The following is a 19,669-nucleotide window of genomic DNA, read 5'->3' as shown; positions in this document are numbered from 1 at the left end:
CCTGTATACGCAATGCCTCATGACCTCGAGCGTACCGGAATCTTGGAAGAACGCCAGCATAATCTTAATCCATAAGAAAGGGGACGCCAAAAAATTGAAAAATTAGACCGATCAGCTTATTCAACTTAGCTCAGCAGTCATGCAGGCATTACGGAATCAGGGTGTAGACGAGCCGTGTGTAAAAATACTGAAAGGTATCTATAGCGGCTCCACAGCCACCATAGTCCTCCATAAAGAAAGCAACAAAATCCCAATAAAGAAGGGCGTCAGGCAGGGCGATACAATCTCTCCAATGCTATTCACAGCGTGTTTACAGGAGGTATTCAGAGACCTGGATTGGAAATAATTGGGGATGAGAGTTAATGTAGAATACTTTAGTAACTTGCGATTTGCTGATGATATTGCCTTGCTTAGTAACTCGGGGGACCGATTGCGATGCATGCTCACTGACCTAAACAGGCAAAACAGAAGGGTGGGTCTAAAACTTGATCTGCAGAAAACTAAAGTAATGTTTAACAGTCTCGGAAGAGAACAGCAGTTTACGATAGGTAGTGAGGCACTGGAAGTGGTAAGGGAATACATCTACTTAGGGCAGGTAGTGACCGCGGATCCGGATCATGATACTGAAATAATCAGAAGAATAAAAATGGGCTGGGGTGCGTTTGGCAGGCATTCTCAGATCATGAACAGCAGGTTGCCATTATCCCTCAAGAGAAAAGTGTATAACAACTGTGTCTTACCACTACTCACCTACGAGGCAGAAACCTGGAGGTTTACGAAAAGGGTTCTACTTAAATTGAGGACGACGCAACGAGCTATGGAAAGAATGATGGGTGTAACGTTAAGGGGGGAGGAGGAAGGGGGGGATAAGAAGAGAGCAGACGGAGTGAGGGAACAAACGCGCGTTACTGACATCTATAGTTGAAATCAAGAAAACGAAAAGGGCATGGGCAGGGCATGTAATGAGGAGGGAATATAACCGATGGTCATAAGGGTTACGGACTGGATTCCAAGAGAAGGGAAGCGTAGCAGGGGGTGGCAGAAAGTTAGGTGGGCGGATGAGATTAAGAAGTTTGCAAGGACAACATGGCCACAATTAGCACATGATCGTGGTAGTTGGAGAAGTATGGGAAGGCCTTTGCCCTGCAGTGGGCGTAACCAGGCTGATGATTATGATGATGATTACCCAATTGGTACAAACACCTGTCTACCCTACATATGAGGGATTGCAGCTAAAATAATCGTAATGAACAATGCCCATTCGACATGACTGCGAAATTGTTTGTGTGCATTACGTAACGCCCGTCAATACTGTTTCTGTATTGTAGGCTTACTTCATAAAATGAGACTTCAAAATTCTCTGAGACGCTGCATTTGAAAAGTCATCCAATTTTTCCTATGGATACTACGTGATCCTACCATTACCAATATTTGTATAGTGCCATTTTTTCTGCTGTGTACTTGTTATCTGCTTCTATGTGAAACCTGCAAGTGCACCCGAGATTTTTATATTTATATTGTTATATTTTCAGTTATCTGTTATATGATGTCAAACTGCACAGGGGAGCCGAGGCCTTCGTCAGGGGAGCCGAGGCCTTCAGCCCCGGCTTCCTCCTTTGCAACAAAAAGGAAAATAAGCTTCACTTCACTTCACAAATGATTCGAGAATTAAATATTGATTATATCTCTCTATTCTGTCTCTTCCTGTCTCCTTTTCATGTTCATTATTCACTCATTTGGCGTCATTCGTATGGTATTTCACGCGCAATTACATCGACCTTGTTCACTTTACGCCGACACCTGGTTGACCCTTTATTTTTTTAATTTATTATTTTATAATTTTCCGTTATTTTTATTATTTTATTTTTTTATCCTTTCTTACCGAGAGGTCAGGTGGGCTGATCCAGGAGATCGTGCAGCTTATGATGCAATGTGGTTGATTTTCGAGTACAGGGGCGCGAACAACGCCCGCACCGTTGATTTTACCTACTCTGCGACTCATTCTTGCTTCTTGTGGGCACAATCGAAGCTACCTTCCAGACACCATTGGCTCGCGCGAGCCCCGCTTAGTCCAAGCGAACTCGCCCCATTTCCCAGAAGAGTGCGGTAGGGCGGCTTTGCCTCAACATGTCTATATCAACGGCGGTGCACGCGTTACAGGGGTATAGTGCAAGGTGGTCAATTTTCGACTACATTGGCGCTAATTACGCCCGCACCGTTAATTTTACCTACTCTGTGACTAATTATCGCTTCTTTTATTGTTGAGCCTTCCATTTTGATGACTTTTGCAGTTTTCTACGATGCTGTGTAGGCGCGAAAGCGCTGTTTTTTATGCAAAGCATATTACGAGAGCTCAACCCAGCTCCTCAGGCGCGGCGGTGTCACCTTCAATACCACGTGACACCGTGACGTCACGACAGAGGCGAAACGGGGCTCCAACTCGCGCCGTCGCTCGCGGCGTCGCGGCGGTATATAAGCAGCTGCGCTTGCCTCTGCTAGACACTCACGAGGTGAGATGCCTCCTGGAGACAGAGCTGCTCGTTGGAATGAGAAGCGAAGGTTGCGGCGTGCTACAGATACTCATTTTCTAGGTGGCTTTGGCTCAACTCTTGCAAGATGGGCTGGGTGGGAATCGAACCAGGGTCTCCGGAGTGTGAGACGGAGACGCTACCACTGAGCCACGAGTACGATGCTTCACAGCGGTACAAAAGCGCCTCTAGTGAATGCGGTGTTGCCTTAGAAACGAGCTGTTTCTAAGGCTCAGGCGTGCGTCGCTTGCTCAGGCGCACATTTCGTTGCCGCGCCGAACGCTGCATTGCTCGACGCTCACCGCGTCCAATGCGGGGCGCGTAGTCGCTGCGCCGTAGCCCATTGTCTTACACCCCTTGGCGGGTCGACGGGAACGCTGTCGCGTTCCACTCTTGAAGGCGAAGCAGAGTAACGCATGAGTTGTTTCTTCGTCTAGCCGAACCAAATATAGCCAAGCAACAGCAGTTCACCAAACTAAACAGTGGTTCAACAACTAAAATAAAGGCTAGTATGCTTCGCATCCTGGGCTTAACCTTAGCTAAGCCACAGCAATTTTTTTTTCTGAAAGTGATTACAACATACTCAAATAAGCCAAACCCGGGAGAAGTCAGCTAAGATCCTGCCTTCAAAACTGCCTTTGGAAGTCTCTCAGATGTCTTGTATAGTCTGTCCGTGGACATCTGGGTCAGGCACTCAGAACACAATTTGCCGTTGCTTTAATCTAGTGCACGTGAGCTAAGAGATCAGCAACTCTGCAGCATTTAGTAGCAGCACTGCACTTGCATTTATTTGCGTCAAAGAAAGCGCACCAACGCATAGTAGTTCCATCTGAGTCCTCACCATGGTTGCACAAAAGCACATCCATTCCTTTCCCTTCCCGTTTGGTATTTCTAGAAATTATTCCACCAGTAGCTGTTTTCTGCAAAACAGCTTGGCTTGGATTTCTGTCTCATTCTAGCAAGGAAAGCCTCCACAGAAGTTCCTGCTGTCTTTTGACTCTCACTTTCAATTCAAGCATTTATGCTGTCATCTTCCAAGGTGGCAGGCTGTCTGGGTGCACAAACTCGAACTGACGCACTTCTTGAGCAAGATTTTGAAGATATTGCTTCTGACAAATAATTTCATTTTTCGTTTACGATATTTTATATCCTTCGGACAATTTTTACTTTTGAACTTACACTAAAGAAAATATTAAATTAAGCATTATTAGTATATTATGTTACATAAATGACAACAAATCCCCTTTTACCGTGAGAAGGCAGCTGGTTAAGGTAGAAAAGACACAAAACTAAAATAAAAATAAAAATGGCTCGTGAAACTGGTGAAGCTGACGCCCCATTTGGCGACCGCCCTGTCGGCCAGACTGTCTCGCACCTGCGGCGCTCGTGCTAAGTCAGTCGTGCCAGATCATAGCTTTCTCGCGCCTTTCGGTGATGTACCTTGAAGATAACATCAGAGCTGTTTCCGTGAGAGCAGTAGGGACCGTAGTATAGAGGCCGGGCAGCATATATTTGAAAATATAGAAGTCAGAGCGCCTTAGCAACCGCGGTTGAACGCAAGTGGCTGAAAGGCCGCCGGCGACGCTCGACGCCCCTGCAACCGCTATGAGAATACGTCCCGCTACCCTAACACCTCTTACGCTAGCCTAACCTAATCTAACGTTAACCTAAGCAACCGTGGCCGAGACGAAAAGACAAAATTCCGCACGGCGTAATTAACTGGTGTGAGAATACGCCGCGCCACCCTAACGCCTTTTACGTTAACCTAAGGTAAGCTAAACCTAACGTAAACCTAAGCTAACCTAACTTAACGTGGGCGAGACGCAAAGCCAATAATCCTCACGGCGTGACATCAGGCAGTGGCGTTCAACCGCAGTTCACTCAAAGGGTACCACTCAAAAATGCTCCTGAAGAGTCGCGGACAGCAGCATACGAAAAGCCTGCCAAGAGCGAAGATACTGCACCAGGAGAGCAGGCCAGACCTCTACTACGGCCCCTACCACTTCCCCGGAAAAAAATCAGTGATGTTTTTTTGAAGGTACAGCGCCGTAATGGGGCCAGAAAGGTTTAATCCGGCATGAGTGACTCAGCACCAGCGCCGCAGGCGCGAGAAAGTCTGCCCGACGTACCTTCAGACACAGCGATCACTAAATGGGGCGTCCATACCCACTGCCTCACCACGCGGGCAGCCAGCGTCGGAACGTAAACTCGACCCCACTCCGCAATGCCGGCATGCCTAGAGGACAAATGCATGCAACACGAGCACAGAAACTTCTCCTACGTAGTGCTTAGACAAAGACAGATATTCAAGGAGCGAAAGCCCCTAGATTTTCTCTCTCGCACCCGCTCGTACTCGCGCTTGCGCACAAACGTCGGGCGATTGCTCAAATGACCGTCTCGTCGGTTAGAGTGGCTATTATGGTTACCGGTGGTAACTGCCATATTAATTCTCAGTATACGACGTGCATGCGCAAAGATCCTAACATGTCACGTATCGCTGTACCGTATCATGTAGCGAACAAAAAAAAACACACTCTTTAGTGTAGCCAATAATCAGCCAGTTACGCCCGGAACTATACTGCTGCCCAAGGATATTGCCTGTGTACGCCTCGTACCTTCGGCAGTGCTGTGACCAGCTTGTGAGATGGAGTATACCACAACCGCCGCCGGCGCAAAGCCACGCGGCGAAGCCGGACTACAAGAGGCGCGAGCCATGTGGGGGAAATAATATCGAGGGACGCGTGAAAGTCGAGCGTCCCGACACGTACCCTTTATAAATTAGGTTCATATCCTGCTTTTTCGCCAAATACCTGGTATTTGTTTCTCCTGTATGATTTTTCCAGTGTCTTTTCTAGTGCGTCTTTGCTTTTTGCACCCAGTTTACTGATTAGCCTCAGCAGTATTCCATCTAGTCCTGTTGCCGTACAGCTTGGTATTTTGTCTTCCGCATTTAGAGTGCAGCTCTTAAGCGCCCGTCCCTGCGGCGGGCGTCGGCGGCGTAAACGAGATACCGAGCACAGCGAAAGATGAAACAGCGAACCCGGAGCGGGATATGAAAGACGCGCGCCGCGAACGGCGGAGACCAATGAGAGCGGCCCCTACGTGCGCGCGGGAAACTGGTGTCATGCGAACCCGCCCAACGGCTCGATGCGTACTCGCAACTGGTCTCAACTGGACCAACTGGACGGCTCATTTCATACTATCGTCTGCTCGCGTCAGCTCTCGCTAACGCTTCTTTGGTTTGCTTTCATTCGTCTCGTTAGCGCTTGTTTCGATTTTCATGGTTTGCGATTGTTTTGTAATCTGATTGTATGCGCGACGCAAATTGTGTAGTCCTTTCTGGAAGCAACGCGGCACCAGTGATTACACTGGAGCCTTTAACGAGTCGTGCATAAAAACCGACGCGCGCTTGACCAGCAGATGGTCGGTGAATATTTTCTTTCCAGTCGAGGTTGTTCTAAACCAATTTCCTTTTTGCATCAGCCTCTCTACTATGCGGATCCTGGTCTGCATTTCGTTACGACTCGCTACTTCAATAAAAGCAAAGTGTTGTGCGTGATTTACGTCTGGTATGTTTGGGCATGGCATATGGTGCTTGCCTGTCGACGCCAACTGCCACATCCTCATGTGTTTAGGCTCGTCCGAGAGAAAAAACTTCTGTCAAGCCACCGACAAGAGGATGCTCTCTGTGCAGTGATGTGATGTGGTGCCTGCTGACGGGCAAATGCTACACATTGTAGGTGCGTTTCCTGTGGTGCGAAATAATGCATATCTCACCTCGGGGAAGAAACCCTCTCGCCCACCAGAGACGCCTTACCTACCCGGAAAAAATGGGTGGCCCATTGGCCACAGACAAAGTATCCAATGAAAACACTTCAGCCCTAGGACATCCAAACCATGTCCCAACGTCCGTGCACCGTTTCGGAGACAAGACGTTCGCAGGACGTCCAATTTCGAATTTCCTTCCACGAACGTTCCAACAGCACCATACCCATGGGCGCCGCCAAATTTGCTCATATGACAGCGCCCGCCATTGAGCCCCTTCTGATCGGCGTTTGCTAGCTTGTTCACAATAGCCATGGCGGCCGCAGGCATGGCTCAGACAGCCGCTATTTCGGTCACAACGGTGAACAGTGAGTGAGTAGACATGGCCAAAGCTGCAGAGGCAGTGTAAATATACATTTAATTTACCCATTCTGTCTCCCCTGCAATCTCAATAGCTACAGTGAGCAAACTTACCGCCTGAAGGCGACGAATTCGTCATCCTAATGCTTGATATTACCCTTCATATTCTAGTCCTTACAGCGGTAAATTTGTAGGGCTGTAATTGCCTTGCGCCTACCATCGTCGATAACTGTATGTGCAACAACTTCGTTCGGGAACATGCGTTTGTGCGTGTGCAGAAAATGCCCGTTTGCGACCTGCTCCGACCACGGTGGTTGCTTCCGATCGCGTAATTCTTTTCGCCAACGCTGATAAAATAACTCGGGAGTAGTTCGCTGATTACTCACAGCGCAAACGGAAATGTATTCGCGTAGGCGTAGACAAAAATGTTGCAAGTGGCCGAGAGATCACTCGCCTGCTGTTTGATTCTCGATGCTGAAAAAAAAAAGAATAACAACCCCGCACTGCTCGTCCATTATTCCACGTTAACTTCGCCTTTGTGGAAAGCGAAGGTGCTCGAGTATGTCAGTCGCGCTTGCGTGGGGAGGACTTAGTGATGAGTTGCATGCTTATCGAAGTTCAAAATTCTGTGATATTTTGTACCAGCGGTGGCGGTAACGATTTGTCGTGCACGCCCTGCGGGAAGGCGTGCATGATGAATGGTCGTAAATACGGGCACTCCTTGTGCAGCTGAGGCGGATGAAGATCGCACATGTACGGTCTCGTCCCACACATTCAAGTCTCAGTCACAGTTCTTGACGTTGACGACGGAGCAAGTCCCCCCCCCCCCCCCCCCCCTTCTTCTTCTTCTCTTCAGATTTTAAATAAATAGTACTAAGAGATGCCCGCCCTCCCGGCGGTACGTTGCTGGAGCGGCGCGGCTGATGCCTGCTTGCTCTCGATTCAGAATGCGTTCAATGACGACGCGCCTGTGGCAGCATAGAGTTTCGTGGCAGCCCCTGGTGCGCGGCGCGCGTACTGCTCGCTGTAAAAGGTCTATAGCAAACACTATGCAAGTGCAAAAGTTTCTTACCTTATAATGGCAGCGCAGATGGGACGGCGACACATAGATGGTGATGCGCACCTACAGGACAAGCGCTGAACTGCAGAATTGGAAAAGCCGTTTACGCTGCCCTTATAGTGAACATCAACCGACTCTCCCACATTCACGTCCCACTGCAATTAATTTCTTGTTCAATGGGCTCTTTTGTTTGTCCAAACCACGACCTTTCCAGCTGTGTAGTTCACCGCTTGTCCTGTGTGCTTCTCTTCTCTGTGCCTCCGTCCCATTTGCCCTGCCGTTATAACAAACGTAAACCAATTACTGACGATTACGATACTCCCTAATGCGAAATTTGAGCGCAGCTCTATACGTGTTTTCATCTCGCGTGTCACTGTTTTGTGTTGATTATATAGGTACACGGTTTATATTAGGAAGAGAACACTGTGAGTAGCGTAGCTGGCGCGGACAAAATTTGTCTCGTGCTGCACATTGCAAGCGGAGCGAAGTGTGGCGCGAGTGCCTCGCTAATCGGGAGATCGCGAGAGGCAGCGCGTGGATGACGCATGGCCGCGATTCACAGCAGCGGCCACAGACAGACCACCGCTCATGCAGCGCTTCGTTTCCATACAGACGACGCGCGCTACTCTCGAGCCAAATCGTAGCCATCGTCGCCGCACAGCCCGTCTTGAGCGACACTACGCTTTTCTTCTCACGCTTTCGTTTCAACAACGACGGGAGCGGCCCTTAATTCGTCGCGGGGAAATCGTGCCACCATTGTCAACGGCGACAACACCCAAGGGAGCTTCACATCAAGTTTTACACGTAGCCGCTCGTCATCGCCCCTTGCAGGAGCAGTGAACCTCGATACGCACGCTGGTACGGACTGGCCTGCCTGGACTGGACTGGACTGACTGGACTGCCTCAGCAGCTGATGCCGCAGACGAGAGTAGCCCTTCCCACATCACGCTATCCTGGCCCCCCGTCGGAAGCGCAGATGAGATCGCCCTGCACAGGCCGTCTCCCCTCTGCTCCTCTTCCGCTTTCCGCCTCATGCTTTCACTGTAGCCTCTTCCTCCGCTTTCCTTCTCACGTTGTTCCGCGATAGCGAAGAGAGCTCTCGCGGAGGCGAGAGGTTACTTTTCCACGCCCCCGCTGCGCTCCGCCTTCGCTCTTTCATCTTTCGCTCTGCTCGTTCGCTCGGTTACGCTCACGACGCAGGAATGGGCTCTAAAACAGCTTGCACCGACGAGGTTGCTGCGCTACGCGTTTGCCAGAGATGGCGAGATGCTATTTTACGCAGGTGCTTTTTCGTGCAACTCCGATTCCCTTCTCAAACTGCTTGTATAGAAGAGTGCATAAAATAACTTATATGCCCCATTTTTCTTTGTTGAAGTGCATGTAACGGCATATTTGAGCTGATAACTAAATAATGGACACATTGGAATTATACTCTGTCAAACTGCAGCAAGTACTTTTTCTCAAAGACAAACAAAATGCGCTATTACAGCGTGCAAACAAACGCACAAGCGGCGTGGAATTGGCGGAAAGAAGATGCGGTGAAAAAGCTGCCGATTTAGGAGCTTCCTAGTTGCCTCACAAAACATAAGTATGGCAATGCATTAAGGTTTCCAGTCCCGGCGCACGCGGATTATTTTCGTCTTACACCTGCTTATACCGTAGTGCAAATTCAACTGATTTGTTTTACTAAAACATTTCCGACAACCGAGCGGCACGGCAGCTCATCACAGACAGCAGGAGCCCTCAAAAAGCGTGGCCGTTTGGGGCGGCGCGTTCAGGACGGAGGCTCCCCATGCCGCGCGTGCCAACGCGTATGCACGCAGCGGCAGCAGAAATGGCCTCGGGGAAATTTTTTTTCGTTACGGCTGATTTTCGGCACTTTTAAGTTCTAACATTTTATTACAAGACGTAGTAGTCGCATTGTATACTGCGATGCATAAAACTGTACTCAGATAGATCATTGGTGTTCTGAGTGGATATGTATAGCAGTATTAATTGTTCGGACCATTTTTGAGAATTCTTGTGTGAAACTTCAAAGGAACACATCAAGGAACATGAATAATTTGCTATTTTTAGTATAAGTACTGAGAGTTAAAGATCTGAAATATACAAAATATGCACCTGCTTCCTTGGTTCCCGAACTCTATGTCTGATCACGAAAAAATATTCACCCACGATTGCGACACTCCCTAATGCGAAATTTGAGCGCAGCTTCATACGTGTTTTCATTTCGCAATATATTTGCTGGCGCAGACAGTCTCGTGCGGCACGTTGCAAACGGAGCGAAGCGTCGCGCGGCTGCCTCTCTAGTCTGGAGATCGCAAGAGGGTGACGTGGGTGACGCGTGGGCGCGATTCAGAGCAGCCGCCGCAGACAAACCTCCCAGACGACGCGCACTACTCTGGTGCCAACTCGTAGCCATCATCGCCGCACTACGCTTTTCTTCTCAAGCTTTCGCCATACCCTCCCCGCGTCTTTCATCCTCGGCTGCGCTCCGCATCGCTCTTCCATCCTTCGGTGCGCTCGTTCGCTCGATTACGCCGACGCCGCTCAAGAATTTATTATGACGATTTGTTGGCGCCAACAATGGCCATAGTGCTGCCCAAGTTATGCGGAAAAACGGTAGCCTCGCAAATGTGAAAACGGTAAGTTCCATTGTACAGGGAGAATTTTTTACTCATTGCAGCAGGCACCTGGCATATTTGCCACTGCATTTATTAATCGCGCGAAGCAATGGTTGCCAAGTCGGGGAGCATGCAGAATCATTTCCATACTTAGATTAGCTTTTTCTGTGCAAGCAAGGTGGTCTAGCGTGCGTTCAGTTGGCGCTGGAGCCTCCAAATGCTTTGTTCAGTTCTTTACAGTGCTGTGCAGAAATGTGCGAGTGTTGCACAATATTGTACAGTAATGAATAAGGACCCTTGTACAGGTGGTGCTCAATATGCAAGAAACTAGGCAGCTAGTGAAGCTTTGGTTGAAGGCCGGTCTTAAATCAACTCTGTTCTCTAGTGCGACTGAAAAACCCACACGACGGGAAGGATTTCTCGTAATAATCTGTACATATTACGCGATACGCTGTAGAAATACTGATGGATAAAAGCAAGCCACGATGGCGAAATGAACTTGCACTTGATATTAGTCAAACACAATTATCAAAATAATGTGCACTCATGAGCATTCGATACATTGTTAAAACAGCGCATACGTCGGATCGGAAAAGTAACAACCCGAGAGAAGCTTGTGTCTTTGATCACTGCTGCTGTCATTAAAAAATTATGTTGCCGAATTCACCAAAGCTCAAATTTTGCGTCTTTTTATTGAAGAAGTGCTAGAACTAGTGGAGGCTAGTTACGACGATACCTCCAGTCGAATGTTTTATTCCAGACTCCCCAATTAGCCAAAAATTGTCAAATCTAACAAATAGTTAAAGTTCAGTCGTCATTTCAGACTTTGCATGATGTTACTAGCAGAATTCCAACGGAAATGCTTAACAATGCATCGAAGAAAACTGTCTAGCAAATTGATCCAATTCCAATAATTGCGTGGCAGCAATAGAGTTATTAAAGTACGCGCTTTCATTCTAACAAAAGAGAAAAATCAAACGTGTGCGTTGTCACACGACGGCGACAGACCAAAAGGAAGGAGGAGAGAGATAAAATAGAGGCGCGGGGACAGCAAAGTTCTAAGTGTGGCGCTATATTGTTCAATTAGGGAAATTAGGGGCCCACCCAAGAGCGCAGCTGGGAACACTATCTAGTCGCGCTCATCCGCCATAGCGAGTGTCAACACCTAACTGTTCTTACACCGTGGTTGCAAGAAATGCTGGAGTGGAAGCTCCCGCAGCTTCTAATTACTAGCAGAGGTAAAGCCAGCGTTTGCCCCTACTTCACCTCTGAAATACAGCCTTGTCGGGTGGTGTCCGCTTATCGAAGTGATTTGGCTCTGTTAATGTAAATTCTAGGCTTATTATAAAACAAAATCTGGTTGTTCATGAGAGTATCACCTTCGGCTGATTATTGATGGACATTATTTGAAACAAAATTTGTCAATAGGTTAAAGGCTCCATACTGAAACCAGTAGCACAAAGATACACATCGACCAGTATCTGTGCAGCAAAATAACCCATATTCAACTGGTAGGGAGTGTGAAGGACTTGTTTTCCTTCCCTAAAAGCCGCTTTATGCAGAAGCCACAACAGCCTTTTTTTTTTTTTATTCATATACCCTAAAGGCCCATTTCGGCATTACATAGGGGGTGGGGGGTGGGGGGGGGGGGGGTGAGGCTCCTAAGTTGGCGCATGGTTGGCGGCGGTCCGGCTTCACATTCGGGACATACGTACATTCCACTCCATCAAAACTGTCTTTAAACCTCCTTAGAGGTCGCCATCAGTCTAATTTTTATGCATCTTCTCTGGCTTATAGATCATGCCTCTTCGCACAGCAAGAGTGACTTTTTAGGCCGTGTAGAAGGCTAATCTACTGATACAGCTAAAACAGGGTTTCGACCAAGGTGACATTTCCAAATTCCCCTAGATTTCCAGGTTTTCCCTGAGTGCATTTGCAAAATTCCCTGAGTGACGCAGAACTGTGTTTTATCTCAAGACAGGCTGAAAACATATCGCCGATGCTGTCACCCTTTAGTAAGCATGTGAAAAAAAAAATGACTTAATCCAGTTTGAATACTAAGGAGTAGTGTTTACTTTATTCAAAAAGAGAATAGAAGGGAGGGGTTAGTAAAATGCACATCAAATAAAATGCCTTCGAAAAAAAATGCAAATCGAGTCGGACATTTTCAAATACGAATAAAAAAGGGGATTCATACAAAAGCAAATATTTTCGAATATGAGCTATTTCTATCAACTGATAGCAAGCTCAGTGGTATGAGGCCCGAACTTTGTCTCTCAACAGCTCGTAAGTCAACCTCAACTGTCCCGACATACTCTCAGCCCGCGCACGACGCCTCCGTGTTGTGTTTCACTGCTTTAAAGAGTTTATTTTGATTTGTATGCGGGACACTTGTATCTTGGAATCAGCCAACACTTTGTTTTTTGAGCTCGAGCTCCTTCAAAACTGCGGCCGCACGCATTCCTTTACCGTTCATTCCTCAATGCGCAGGTCTCTTCTGCTCTCGTCCTCCTTCCACCGCTCGTTCACCCCACGGACCATTTTAAGCATCTTCTTGGTCACTTGTACACTCAACGTCTGATTTTTCGAACTGCCTAGGGTTGCGAAAACGTCCGAAAAATCGCCCAGTTGTAAAAAAACGAATGCATGTTTTTACTGCCCTTCAGGGCTCAAACCGCCACAGGCACATTAGAAAAAGCTTTGAAGGCCTGTCGGTACACGTATTAGGCATATCGGTGCTTGTACTGCGACAGGAGATACCGGGTGCACGCATGTATAATTAAGGAATACATACTGTGTCCCGCGGCAATAGCCCCTTCTCACGCTTGTTATGCTTCAACAACATTTCTGTACAGAGGCGAAGCTGACTTTCGGGAACCGGCATTATGCAACGCGTTGTGCTTTCCGAGCTTCGAAGCCAATCGCGAGGACCACAAAGGCAGAGGCGGCGAATTCTTTAAATGAAGAACGAAGCAGCTAGGCCTAGTGTTGCCGCAGTGGTGGCTACCATGGCGGCTACTGCTGCCAGCGAATCTGCGTGCGAGAGCACCGGTTCGAGGCGGCGAGGTAATCAAAACAGCAGCGGTGGTGGCTTTGATTAATGCAGTTTCGGACCTGCGGTCACGGCAAAAAGTCCGGAAAATCGGACGGCGAAAAGCTCTTGCGTCCCAAATTTCAGACGTTCTGATATATTGACTCTTTGGGGTGGTGGTGCCGCGAAGCCGTCCGAATTATCGGGCATCCGGAAAGCCGGTTGTTGACTGCACACACTGGCAACTCCTCCAGCCGACGACAGGGCGTGAAATACAATTCGTTAAGATTCCGGTCTGTTACTCGAACCAGCATTACCGCGACTTTCGTTCCCTTTTAATAAAATTACAACTAATTTTCCCCAATAGAAGCACAAGTTCCCCGAGTTTTTTCAAACTACTCAATATCTCTGAATATCCCCGAGTCCTATTTGACATGCTCGGTGGTAGAAAAGTCAAAAGGATCCCTTTTTTCTTTTAGCAGCTCTTATAGCATGTATTTTGGCCTTTGTAGCAGGGCATTTAGGATGTGCAAACGACACAAAAACATTACAATGCAAGCTCTACATTTGAATCATTTTACAAAGCTATCCAGACGAGCTGTGGAAACTTCCATTTCAAAATAATTATAAAACATCATGCAATGAGTCACGAAGTTATGAAATGCACCATGTGGCTAACTGCAATAGCAAAATGACTGGAGGAGGAAGGTGGAATCTCATCCTGTATGCAATATTGTAGTTCTACTAACTTCAGACTCCGAACTTGCAAGTGCTTCAGAAATACTCTTCTGGCCCTCTTTCAGCAGTGTCTCATGTCAGTATATGGATATCAGAGAAAAATGTTGCCGTCAACCCTTTGCAAATTATAAGTTCAGCAATATTCAGCATCTTTTCTAGCTGATTTGATTTCATTCAGGAGAGTCTCTTCATTTACATTTTTTCTGCTCAGCATCTTTTCTTACCGACTTGAATTTATCCTGGTGATACTCTTCGGTTGCCTTTCTTCCAGGTACATCAGGATTGCCTAATTTTGTTTTAGTATTGCGCTTCCCACCAATCCCTCCACTTCTAGTTGCTGCTGTTGGTGCTTGCAATAGCAACGTTTATGGCTCTGAGCAGTAAAGATTGCCGCTGCAAGCAACAACAGCTTATAGTGGGATTGTAGCACTTACGAGGCCAGGGACAACACACCCTGCTTTGTTGCTCTCATGACTCAAGATCAGAGGCAGATTCATAACCAGAAACGCTGAATCGCCACCACACATGCAAAGCAGAAGTGCAAGTTCTGGTTTTGGTTTCAAAAAGACAGTTTCACCAGAAAGGCAGAGCACTGATTGCGATAGCAAATTCGCAAACAGCCATGCAAAGTAAGGATAGCACTTTTATCAGCAGTATGAACTTGTGAACATTTGCTTGCTAACTAAACAAGCGTGGTGTCAGTGTGCACTGCAAACGTGAACACATCATACTCGATGACAGTGGACACTCTCTGTCGGAATGATGGTATGAGCAAGTGTGGCAGCAGCAGCGAGCTAAGTGATCTTCATGCTGTCTCTTGCTCCAACGCAAGCTGAGCACCGAGAACACACAGCATGCACAAAGCTACGAGCCGTAGAGACCTATCCTCTGCCCCCACACAGATCACTCAAGATTAGACCACGCAGCCACGGGCAGCTGCCATACGCAGTTGCAGCTGAAGTACAACGCTGCCCCAACTCCGTCTGCTCCCCCCGGTCCCTTGCAACGTTGGGTGCCTCGCGCATGACGGAAGATGGTGCGCTTCCTCCCCGCTCCCCTCCCTTTTCGCGGGCTAGATTAAGCCACCGATCGTCGGCTCTTCTCGCACGCTTGCACTCGCACATACAGAGTAGGGTGCGCGGCGACGGTGTTATCGCCCTTGGGCGACTTTATACGGAACACCATGGCGATGCCGACAGGAGAAATTTTGTGGCAAAATGAGCCTTTTGTAGCAGCTTGCACAAATGTAGCAGCAATTCTACCTCTGCCCACTACTCCAAAGCCAGGAAAATGAATCATTGGACTGTTAAATAACAGTTTTTATTACTGCAGCACTAGCAGTTGCAGTACTCCTTTACAAAAGCTAAAGAAAAATGAAGTCGGACCAAGTCGCAGCTGCAATCTTTTATTTCATAAATAACGGCTTAATAAAAAACGCTTTTTTTTTTTCAATGAAGGGAGCAGAGTGAGAGGAGAGTGAAGGAGAAAGAGAGAGAGAGAGCGAAAGAGAGAAGAGTTGGGGCTTAAAATGATGCCTGTATATGTTGTGCCATGGGTGGTTGTAAATCAAATGTATATAACATGGGTAGTCCCCTTCATGGGGTGGAATGAGTCCCCCTGCTGAAATGCAGGGCAAAGGGGTAGGAAGAGAAGGCAGAGGGCGCCTACTATCGGACCAGCCTGAGGCACTTCTTGAGATTGTCGATGGTCACCTGTTGCTGTTGGCGCTCCTCGTCCAAACACTTCTTGCTCTGGTACAGCTCCTGCAGCAAGCACCATTGGCTATGATTAGTGACAGTGATAGCACTTGCACCAGCATGCCACATAATGGTGCCGACTTCAAAATTTGAGCAATTAAACATTCAGTGCAGAAAAATTATGTTGCCAAGATGGTACTATAGTCAGTATGTATCTGCAGTAGCAGCCAGAAGCTTTGCACTTGGGTAGACATACTACACAGCGTAACGAATAACTGTCTACTTTGCATAAAAACTTAATGCACTGTTATGGTCTTAGGAATTCTTTCCTATGCATTGGACACACACACTGTGCACATCAATGCATGTTGCACACACACAGGCAAGGTCAAAGTGTTCACAACACTTATATCAATTTGTAGTTTGTGTGCATTACCCATCTTACTGGTAGACACTGCAATGTCACTTGTTTGATTCATTCAACAACTCTACAGAAATTTTAGTTTATCCAAGGGATGCCCGGAAGATGCGAAACTTATATAAGAGGAATGAAAGGTAAATGAAACAAAGGACAGCAGCAACATCTTAACAAGAGGACTTACCCTTGTCAACACCATTACAAGACAAGTCCTCTCATTGAAATGTTAGTGCTTGACTGTCCTCCTTTTTAGTTCCCCAATTTGCATCAATTTCAGTGCAAATGTGGTTACAACATTTATCGTACTGAGACCGCTGCAAAAACCATACTGAGATGGACTTAAGAGGTTATGTGTATTGCAGGATGTACTCATGGTCTTGTGTAAAATTTTCTCAATGATGCATGCTGTGCAGGAGAGAATCACAATTGGCTTGTAGTTATAGCAGTCCTGCTATTTTGAAATGCGATCACGCATTTCAGCGACGTACGCTGCAAGCTTAGCCTACAGCTCCGGAAAGTGCCCAGACTTCAGCACGAGGGAAATTTCTCACGTGCTGTCACAGGGTGAAAATTTCGCTTCGCTGCAATCGCCGCTCTCGCACCACCCGTTTAGAAACGTCGAAATTGCGGCCCGCTGCGCAGTGATTTGTTTCTTCGGCGTAAAGGATGGCAGCCCTCTTGAACGCTGCTGTGAATGAGTGCCGAACGATTAGTAGGCCTGGAGCATGACGACTGGGGAAGCATAGAAGTAGCACGTAGCCGGCAGTCAAGTGGAACGTGTCAAAAAGTTGGTCAAACCAATACCATTGCCTTTAAAAGAGAAACCCGCGAGCGGTGTCTGCTCTTCCATGAACTACCGATACTCCCCGCAAGCGCCGCCGTTCTGAGGGTGCCGCCGCAAATGGGAACAGCGGCGCTTCCATCAACTATCGACACCCCCCCTCATGAGTGTTGCATGCACTCTAAGACTCTCAAAAATGTTAAAAAACCCTTCCGAAAAGCGAACAAACACGCGGTATAGTGAAAAGATACGGGAAGGGCCATAGAGCAAACATAAAATTGTAACTACCTTGTAGCTCCCGTTGGTATCGCTTTTTTTTTTGGCGGGGCCATGTTTTGGTTTCGATTGTAAGTTGACCCCCCAACTTCAGACTTTCAAATTTAAAAAAAGGGGTCGACTTACAATCGTGTAAATACGTTATATCCAATTAGAAAAAGAAGCCTTAGCTCTTGTGTTCGGCGTTAAAAAATTCCATTACTACGTGTATGCAAGGCATTTTGTTTTGATCACGGTCCACAAGCCTTTGGCTACAATTTTTGGTCCCAAGACTGGCATACCAGCAATTGCCGCCGCAAGACTACAACGATGGGCAGTTGGTTTGTCGGCCTATTCTTTTTCATTAAACTTCCGGCCTGCACAGAACGCTGATGCAGACTGCTTGTCTAGGCTGCCAATAAACAGCCGACGGTCGAAGAGCAGGAAAAATCTTTTTATGACCTACGTTTCGACACTATGCTGATGAACAGCAATGATATTGTTCGTGAAACTTGACGTGATGCTACTTTGTGTACTGTGAGGCATCATATGCTGTCAGGCTGGCCGCGTAGCGTCCCGGATGAAATCAAACAGTTCTTTCATAGAAGACTAGAACTGTCCGTACATTGAGGATGAATTATGCTGGGAATGCGCATACTTGTTCCCAAAAAAATTTTGCATGCTCATTTTTGATGAGTTGCACCAAGGTCATCCAGGTGTTGTTCGCACCAAAGAACTAGCAAGGAGCTACGTTTGGTGGCCTACAATCGATAGTGACATAAAGCGTTTCACTGCGTCTTGTACCACTTGCGTCTAATTGCAATATGCCGCCTAAAGCGCCCTTGCATCCTTGGCAACGTTTGCATGTCGATTTTGCTGGCCTGATAAACGGAGTGACGTACCTCGTGGTGGTTGATGCACATTCGAAATGGCCAGAAGTGTTTCCAATGCGGACAACCACCACTTAAGCAACCATTTCATGCCTACATGAACTGTTTTGCAGATTCGGATTTCCCGAGACTTTAGTGTCTGACAACGGCACTCAGTTCACTTCTGCAGATTTCCAGGAGTACCTGCAGCGAGTACGAACCAGACACATGAGAACAGCTCCATATCATCCCAGCAGCAACGGTCTGGCAGAACATTTCATCCAGACGCTGAAGGGTGCACTTCGGAAGTCCAGGCGACCCACATCACCGTCGGAGCTCGCAGACTTCTTTTCGTACCGCAACACTCCACAAGCAACTACTGTAGAGGCACCCTCTCTTTTGCTGTTGGGGAGGTGCCTCACGACTAGGCTAGACCTCGTCAGGGCCTCCGTTGAGGAGCGGGTCGCCCGCAAACAGTTTCAGAACACCAGTCGCCACAGTGAAGGAGACTTCGTGCTTGTCCACAATTTTCGTCGAGAACCAAGGTGGTTCAGTGCTACCGTTCTCGCTTGCACCGGTCCAGCGTCGTATCGTGTTAGTGTTCCTCTGGGGTGTGTGTGAGTGGGTTCGTCACCATAACCACATCGTACGTGCTCCGGACTGTGACGACACAGTGATCACAGCCACCGACTTCCACAATGAAGACTACGTCAAAGCTGGCACTAGCACTAGCAGCCCCACCGAGCCTGTGGAACAGCCGTCAACACATAGGGAAGCCGCCGAACGGGGTTGCCGCTACCCACTACGTCAGCACGGACCTACCAACCGCTACGGCACCTAATCCTACTACGGGACAGTAAATAAGTGCGGGGGAGATGATATGTTGCGCGCCTAGGCGACAAGGTGTCACAGCTAGGCATGCGCCGTGGTAGCAGCGCAAACGTTATCACTCTGTGGTTATGCTTAAAAGCGCCGGCATTCAAGCTGGCGCGCGCTTTCATTCCTGTAACACAGAAACGGGCAGTTTGCCCACCGTTGTTAAGTTGATGGCTAAATAAAGCCGTATTGTTTTCACTCCACCGTTGCGCTGTCCTTCTGTCAGACACGACACAACTATTTGACAACATCCATCCATGACAGTTTACATTTATTGCCTCGGTATTCCATCGCAGTGGCAGTGAAATTTCGTTACATTGAAATGGTGCATAAACACACTTTGTTATATTGAGGTTCAAAATACATGGTGTTCTATGGACAAGAAGTTAGTTATTACTTCTTTATATAAAGAATTTTGTTATGCTGAAGTTTTATTATATCCAGAATTAAAAGCAGTTATTTTTTACTTGTAAACGGGCCACACTCAAGAAGTTCAAAGTTAAATTGAAGAAGTGTGGCCTAACACAAGATCATAGGGTATAAAATTTTAATGTTTTTCACTGTTGGCAACATTGAATGCAATAAAATTTTGCTTTCCAGCAAAACTTTTTTTTTTGCTACTCCGATTGGTATTCGGATATTTTTGTAATCGCTCTTTAAATAGGTG

The 19,669-nt window shown here is 47.4% G+C and overlaps 1 protein-coding gene across 1 annotated transcript in view; it reads right to left on the bottom strand.

Moving 5' to 3' along the window:
- Positions 1 to 15,495: 15,495 nt before the first annotated feature.
- The window catches only part of LOC139053490 (uncharacterized), a 206,007-nt gene continuing 201,833 nt past the window's right edge, over positions 15,496 to 19,669 (bottom strand). Inside the window, exon 18 of the mRNA XM_070530476.1 lies at positions 15,496 to 15,869. Within this exon, the coding sequence (XP_070386577.1) occupies positions 15,774 to 15,869 (96 nt within the window). The 3' untranslated portion in view covers positions 15,496 to 15,773. The remainder of the gene's footprint in view (positions 15,870 to 19,669) is intronic.

This window comes from Dermacentor albipictus, chromosome 1 (genome assembly GCF_038994185.2).
Source record: "Dermacentor albipictus isolate Rhodes 1998 colony chromosome 1, USDA_Dalb.pri_finalv2, whole genome shotgun sequence".
Classification (NCBI taxonomy): domain Eukaryota; kingdom Metazoa; phylum Arthropoda; class Arachnida; order Ixodida; family Ixodidae; genus Dermacentor; species Dermacentor albipictus.
This window is presented reverse-complemented; position numbering and strand designations above follow the sequence as displayed.